Source organism: Dendroctonus ponderosae, unplaced genomic scaffold (genome assembly GCF_020466585.1).
Source record: "Dendroctonus ponderosae isolate FM_Combo_2020 unplaced genomic scaffold, Dpon_F_20191213v2 Dpon_F_20191213_9, whole genome shotgun sequence".
NCBI classification, from domain to species: domain Eukaryota; kingdom Metazoa; phylum Arthropoda; class Insecta; order Coleoptera; family Curculionidae; genus Dendroctonus; species Dendroctonus ponderosae.
The window spans coordinates 8,079,893-8,087,811 of record NW_026019116.1 but is presented as its reverse complement, the minus strand read 5'-3'; the positions used below and the strand labels follow the sequence as shown (position 1 = coordinate 8,087,811).

The following is a 7,919-nucleotide window of genomic DNA, read 5'->3' as shown; positions in this document are numbered from 1 at the left end:
GTAAACACTGGATTTTTTTAAATTACTTCAACCCCAGAAGTGGTCTATGAATGCAAAAATGTAAGCTTCCAAGGGGAAATTTCCACTTGCATCACAAACAAAGCATTTTTTTCGCATCAGATTGCCAACATACCTGGTCCTGATTTAGGTGGCAATGAGGTACTTCCCGGGCACGCACAAACGTTGCAGTTGCAGTCTTCATCGCCAGCACCTGCAGCTGCAGGTGCTCCTGCAGCGTCAGGCGATGCTACAGCCCCACTGTCATCACTTTGAGGCTTAGGTGTTTCTGCTGGCGGACCTTCTCCTGCTGGCAACGCCTTAGCTGGCATAGAATCCGCTCCAGGGCAGACACATTCGACACAATTACAAGATTCAGTGTCTTCTTCTGCCGGTTTTTCTAGGGGAGCGCTACCGGGTGGTGGAGGTGCACCGCTCGGCGAAGCGTTAGCTAACTTCTGCTCAGCATCTCGCAGTTTTCTTGTTAATTCTTCGACCGTACATGGCTGACAACTGCACGGCACGTTGGGGCAACAGCAATTTTGCCCCCCTTTTGCATCCGCATTGGTTTTTGCCTGACTTTCGCAAGCTTCTGGTTTGGGGGGCCGTTTGGCATCGTCGGGACAATCAGCGCAAGCACATCGAGCACAATCGCACGATATTGAATTGTAAGTGCTTGCCACAGCAGAGACCCCCGAAGCTTCTGGTTGGCTTGCCTCTCCCTTATCCGGGCTGGCGATGTTCTGCTCAGGGTTTGATTTAACCCGCGGGGGGTTTGGCGATGTTGTAGATATGGGTATTCTCGATCGATTTAGCTGCTGCTGTTGTTCAACATATCGGCGAGCATTCTGCGCATTTGCACACGTTCCACAGTTTACCTTAACCTGATAGACCTGCTTGGTGTCATGCACTATGGGATACTCCTTGGTACGGGCGAGTTTGTGGACTTTCGGCAAGCAGAGGCAATCAACACACTCGCAAGACGAAGGATGGCTTCTCAGTTGTCTTGCCATTGTTGCCTCTGTATCGTCAGATGTAGCTGATTCAGCTTCAGGCTTGCTGTCGACTTCAGGTTTAGGAAGCATGTCCCTACATATGCAAGCGTTACATCTGCAATTAGGTGCATGTCCAGTGGGAGGCATACTGTACGTCATCTGCATGGGAGACATCATCATCTAAAAATGTCCAATTAACGGTTAGAGGAAGTGGCTCAGTGATGGTGAAATTGAACTTACTATTGGAGGTACCATAAACATATTGGGAGGACAGTCGCAGGACCTAGCAGGCCTGCTCAACGCTTGTTTCTTTTTATCAGCCGTGCAGACTGCACATTTGCATGGGTCGGGGCAAACGCATCTCATGCAATCGATTGCTTTGGCCCGGCGTTTTCGATGGTTCCTCGGTTTTTTAGCAGTCGGTCCGGGAACCGGACGTTCTTTATCCGACAATTGCGATACTATTGACGGCACTTCGCCCGGATGTTCTTTCATTTTGTCCTTCTTCGACTTTGCCTTAAGCCGAGCATCCGACGACGAAGAGGTTGTTGTAGTGTCTGATCGTGCAGCTACAATTTCCTTCACATCCTTCGAGGATTTGCTGCCGTGGCTCTGCACTGATATTGCTCTGCAGCTGGCTTTGCAAGAAGCAGAGTCGTCCCGTGAAGACGGTTTCTTCTGCAGGGAAACTGTGCGCGATTTCGTAAGGCTTGCCGATGACACGTCCCCAACATGCGCTATGTTTTGGTCGCTGTCCTTTGGAGCTGGCGAATGTATTGTGGCTGCTGACCTGCAGGGGGCTCTACAAGATATGGAGACGTCTTTTGATGAAGGCTCGGGGGTTAATTTGTCCATGACTGCGCTCGATTTCTTTGAAAAATCTGATGGTACAGCTGCTGCTTGAGAAGGAGCTTTGCCCGTAACCGAGACATCTTTGAATGATGATGGCTGGGGAGTGGAGAATGGTGCATCTGACTTATGGCCCTCTAGCACGTCTCGTGCCGATTCGAATGCTTCTGCTGATATTTTCTTAGACTCACTCTTTTCTATAACCTCTTCAATTGTATAACCCATTTGTGCCAATATTTTCTTTTGCTCCTCCACGGGCTTTCCAGCAAGTTCTGGATGGGCTTCTAAAATCGCCCGGCTTATTTTTGAGGGCAATTCAGGTTCTTCTGCTGGCGCTTCTACTCCACTTGCGCTTTTGCCTAGTAATTCTGAGGGCTTTTGCGGCAACTCTTCGGTAAGGGATTGGGCTTCAGCTGCAGAATAGCCCAGATTTTTCAGGATCTCACGTTGCTCTGCCGAGCTCTTTCCTTCCAGTTCTGGGTGCTTTAATAGTAGCTCTGCCTTTGCAGTTGCCGAGCCCGCTCCTGGAATGGCTTCAGGCTTAGTAGCAGAAAGTCCAGGCCTTAAATCATCCCCATTATAGCCAAGAGTTTTCAAAATTTCTCGCTGTTCTGCGACACTCTTGCCTTGAAGTTCTGGGTGTTTCGCAGTTAGGTCTTTGCTGAAAGAAACTGTCGACTGTTTCTTGGTATAGCCCAGACTTTTCAGGATTTTTTGTTGTTCTGCAGAGGGTTTGCCTTGCAGCTCTGGATGATTTTCAAGCATTTCTTTGGTGAGCGAAACGGTTTGAAGGAGAGATTCTTTAGGAAGCGAGTATCCAAGATCTCTAAGAATTTTCTGCTGGTCCTCGGTAGTTTTGCCTGCCAGCTGGGGATGTTTGGCGAGCAGCTGCTCAGTTATTGCAGGTGGTACGTTGAATTCGTCTGTACTTGGGGCAACCTTAGAGGTGCTGGGCTGAAGAGTGTCATAGTCTATTTGCCGGAGTTGGACATCGTCTTCTGCGGGTATCGCTTTAGAAGGGCTCGAGGTCGCATAGCCTAATTCTCTCAGAAGAGATTGCTGTTCTTCAGGAGTCTTATCTGCCAATTCCGGGTGCTTTTGCAGAATCTCGTCATCAACAGCAACAATCAATGCGGGTTTGTAACCCAAGCTCTGCAAAATGCGCTGCTGCTCCGAGTTGCTTCTGCCTACCAGTTCTGGGTGCTTGGCCAGCTTGTCCTCATCTACTGCTATATCTGGCTCTATAGCCTTTGAGGGCTTGTAGCCCATGGTTTTTAGAATGCTTTGCTGCTCTTCGGGAGACTTTCCAATCAGCTCGGGATGCTTTTCCAACATACTTCGATCAACAACAATTGCTTCCTTCAATGACTGTTTGATGCCAAGTTTTTGTAATGCTTGTTGTTGTGATGGAGCAGAAAGAGTTGCCAGTTGCGGATATCTTTTCAGTAGATCTTCCGTTATCACTATTTCTTTCGATATTATGTTGTCGCCGAATGGTGAGCTGGATTTGGAGGGCACTTCGACTGCGTCTTGAGGTTCTAAAGTAAATTTATTTCTTAGTTGAAGCGCAGCTTTAAGAGCGTATATTTACAAAGAGAGCAAATTAGACTATGAAGGCTTTCACTGCCGGTTAAATTACATTTAGGAATGTTTTCCTTGCTTGGAAAACATTCCTAAATGTAGAGCAAATTAGATTTCTTTACCTGGTTTCGTTTCACTTGGTACTTCTGCAAACGCATGGTCGGTAGTTTCACTGATGGTCACAAATTCTGAATCAGTGTCGGTCTTCGCACCGTCGAGTGTTTCTTGAGGAATTTTGCACATTTCTTCGTCTTTTTCGGTTAAGGTTTCTTTATCACCGGATGTTGTTACCCCGATGGTCTAGCAAAGGAAAAATATATTCGTTTAACATCCCAAACAACCTATACACATTTTCCATGATAAAGCAGCAGGTCTGACATGACCTGGATAGGAAAACTGAATCAATGAATCTGAGCTCACAGTAAGCCGTGATTGGAATGGAGGAGTTATTAGAAGCTACAGATACTTAGAAATTGGGCAAAAATCGAAATAAAACTTACTTTACACTCGCAACATTGACATGACTGATCTGTTTGATCTTTTGATTGACAAGCACATTCACGGGTCCAATTGATACCAGTTGAGTCTGTTACAGGCAAAGGTGTTGTATCAGGAGCACCTTCATCGGCTAATTTAATATCCCAGAATTTACCCACCAACTCCTGAACTTTTCTCGTTATTTTACTTACGTTTTGAGCCTTTCTGTCCGAACTGCACCGACTGGGCAACACCTCCAGCTATTAAACACACTGAGTTCTAAACAGCCGTCCTTTAGAGACCTTAGTTTTACCTGTGAAAACACCACTGGCTTTTACTGCGCCTATTTCTGATTCCTTGGGCTCTGCACCACCTTGTTGTGAAAATTTGCGCTTCTAAATAGTGAAATGGCATTTTAAGCAGTCATTAAATGGTACCTTGGGAGGCATTTTTCAGTATAGTTGCTATTCCTCCGGCCTCTGCACTTCTCCCATCTGCTCCCCCGCTGACTGTAGGCTCCACTGCTCCCGCTCCCACCCCGGCGCCGATGTCTGTTCCCTTTTTATCAAATTGTATTTATTTGTAAATATTAGTTTTTCTCCAATTTTAAAGGTGAATTTTTCGATAGTTTTCAGTACTTTAGCTATTAATGCAATCTAGCAAAGCATGTTGTACCTGCAAAGATTTTGATGCTACAAAGGCTTCCTCCAAATCGGACCCTACTTGGTCTGGAGTGAACACCTCGCCGCTCTTCAATTCTCCTGCAGTCGATGTGGTACCTAATATTAATTAAACAGTTTTTTCGGGTTGAAATAGTCATGTTTTTGTTGATGATAGCATGTTTGGAAAAAATCAAAAGAACATTTCCGATTTCCAATTCTTAGGCAGAATTCTTGACTATCCGATAATCAAAACAATGAAATTGTGTGACAAAAGTGTATACTGTTAAAGTCGCATGTCTTCTGAGTAATTTGGATATTTAATGGTCTGTTTATCCTGAGTCGTTCGATTGAAGCTCGAATATATATTTCTTGATGTTCTGCACATCAGCAGTGGAGGTAGAAAACATTCCAAAGCAAGTTTCAATACAATCCATCTGAGCGCTTACACGATATTTCCAAAAAAATACGTTTTGTTGAGGTAAAAAGTCCATGAATGTCCAAAATCATCAGTTGGCAGAAGAATATAATTTTTTTGGATGCAAAAACCATAAATGTTTCAAGATTTTACAAAGAGGCCTGCGGGTTAGTGCATCAACTCAAAAAAAAATCAGTTGATTCCAGTTACGAAATGGAAAGCTCTGGACGTTTTTGTTTCATTTAAATGCATCGACTTAGCAGAAAATAATGTTTTTTGAACAACTCACCATCAATGGCCGAGAAACCACACATTTTTGCTTAATAAAAGCGCGTTCAGATTGTATGCTTTTGCCTCAACGAATATCGCAGTATCTGTTTGATCAAGTGCTAAAAGATACTTCAAATTCCGCACAGAATAGTGTTTCCTAGACAGCATATTCAAACCTGAGTCAGCTCGCAAATTGGATAAAGTAAGCGATTTGAGCACTTGCTAACAATAAGAATCAGAAGGAATATGTGTAATGTTTTGCCCCCTTTCAACGTCCTTTTAAACACCTGGGAGATTCTTATTTTAGTTTTAACAAAACCTTCATAGCTGCACTAACTGTTTTCGTTATACTCATAGATAAGCAAAAATTGAAAAACTCGGCAATTGAGTATAACTCACCTTCCGAAGGTAACCCTTCGCGCCCAGTTGTTGAGTCAGCTCCAGTTGCTAAAAGTACATTTTAGTCCTTGCAAGGTTATTTCTTTATTATGGTACCTCTTGCACCGCTAGATAAGACTCCTATTTCCCTGGACGACGCCTTTCCACTTGGATCTCCTGCTAGTTGCTCTGCGATTTGAGAAAATATTGATAAGTAGCGAAATTGTTTAACTCTACTGTTTTAAATATGTCCAAGACGACCCACTTTGCATCAAAAGCACAAAACTTCCAGTTTATTTTCTAATATCAAAGGCTATACGACTAGCAGCTATAGGATTTTCACCTCTAGTACCTAACTAGCAGCACTAACAAAGTTTTTAAGTGTATATTTGCAACTTGAAGCTTCATTTCATTCGCTTGAATGAAAACGCTAAAAACAACGCAATCACTTTTCCTTCCCAAACATGATCTTCAATTGGTTCGTCAAGAAAATGCAAAACGTTAACTTTACGAGCGAACTGAAACAAACATTATTTGAGCCTGCCTAAGCCTAAAGTTATTCTCAGCTCAGCTCCACTTGAGTCTTTAGCCTCCTTTAGCTTTTTATTGAATTAATTTTGACGAACTATTTTCATGAAAAGCAGTAGGGAGTGGAAATGCAAACGGTAGGTTGAAAGTTATCAACAGTCTATCGTTGAGACAGACTTCAAAAGCGAAAGTATCATCCATTCAAATTCTAAATAGATTTTAAGAGTCCAAAAAACACAGCTGGCGAGTCTTTGACTTCCGCTTAAGGGCATCGCGACTGTTTAAAATACGCCCAAACAAGTTTGCCAGTGACAAGAATCTAGATGCCATACCTGAGTGCTGGTCTACTGGTTCCTGCAGCTCTTCTAGCGGTTCTTCCATAGCTGTAGCCCCAATAATACAACTGAAGGTGCGGTACTGCAAACATGTTCAAACCTACCAACTCCTGGCCTTCCATAGCTGGATGTTTGGTCAGGTGTCCTGTCAAATTGAGGCCTAATCCCAGAAGATCCAGACCCAAGCTTGCTGGTTAGCTCGCCTTCAGCTGTTGTCGTGCTGGCAGTATACGGGGTTTCAGTTTCGGGGCCTGAAGGACCTGAAACGGACGTGTTTGGAGGCAAATTCAAGCTTTTTTGCAGTTCTAAACCTGAAATCATGCTCGATGCCACGGGCAAGGCCTTCAATGTTCCTTTTTCTGCATTGTCCAAATTGTGGCATATCATTGTTGGCTCGCAGACTTCGTATCCAGCCACCGGCTCCATAGTCTCACATGTGGCGCTTGGGGCGCATGGAATCGCATCATTTGACCTGAAAGGAATCCCTTCTGACAAAGGCTTCGTAGCGAACTTGTCCAACATTCGGCCTGGACCTCCGAAGTTATCAGTCATTTCGGTGACTACTTCTATGTTGCCTTCTTCCGTGTAGGTTAGTGTGGTTCCTTCAGTGAAATCAGACAAGTTTCTAGACACTCACACGAGAAACGGCTACAATAACGGTACCGATTGTCCCTCCAGGTCCTTCAGTGACAACTTCAAGGGTTCCTGAGCTGGTAACGGTAGTAGTCATATGCAGGTCGGCAGGACCTTCGTCCAGGCCGAAAGCTCTATTCTCTACGTCAACGGGAACTTCGCCCCCGTATCTTTTCTCATCAAACGGAATTTCCCTTTGCCCAATGGCAACGCCTCCATGCCCATCTTCAGCATCAGATTCTTCGAATTTTCCAGCCGATATTTCTTCGGCAACTTCTAATAGATCCGCCGGCAGTGTTTTGAGTTGTACGCCACCTTCAGGTGGTTGCTCAGTTTCGTCAAGTCCATCATCTCCTTCTAAGCCATCTGAAGGTTTACTTTCGTCTTCTGGGGTTGTAGCATCTGTGGCCGGTCCGCTGGATAAGTAGCCGTCACTGATATCGGGTGCCTGAAATATTTGAAGGGGTTAACAGATAAAAGTGTCCTGCCATGTCCAATTCAATACAACTTGATTGCATTATTAATTATTTGCCATTTAAAACCCAAAGTTCGATTGAACATTGTGCATACTTTCCTGACTGTGTTTCAATTCCAAATCAAAATCAATTCCTGGGCTTCAGTCATTTATTGTCTCTATTTATCAATCAAAATACGTTTCGGTGTATTTTTCCACCATCATCAGTTTTTATGTGTAACGTTGTTGCTGCTTTAAGCCTTGGCATGCATTTTCTTGCTCGGCAAAAAATGCATGCCAAGGCTTAAAGCAGCAACAACGCTACACATAAAAACTGATGATGGT

General features: G+C 44.2%; 1 protein-coding gene across 1 annotated transcript in view; it reads right to left on the bottom strand.

Moving 5' to 3' along the window:
* LOC109538912 overlaps nt 1–7,919 on the bottom strand; it is a gene marked incomplete at its 3' end in the record, with an annotated part of 17,589 nt that overhangs the window by 2,916 nt on the left and 6,754 nt on the right. Inside the window, 14 exon segments of the mRNA XM_048669734.1 lie at nt 134–1,172; nt 1,233–3,379; nt 3,545–3,722; nt 3,923–4,050; nt 4,112–4,159; nt 4,213–4,272; nt 4,337–4,457; nt 4,575–4,678; nt 5,646–5,693; nt 5,742–5,813; nt 6,485–6,535; nt 6,592–6,747; nt 6,799–7,089; nt 7,151–7,568. Of these exon segments, the coding sequence (XP_048525691.1) occupies nt 134–1,172; nt 1,233–3,379; nt 3,545–3,722; nt 3,923–4,050; nt 4,112–4,159; nt 4,213–4,272; nt 4,337–4,457; nt 4,575–4,678; nt 5,646–5,693; nt 5,742–5,813; nt 6,485–6,535; nt 6,592–6,747; nt 6,799–7,089; nt 7,151–7,568 (4,861 nt within the window).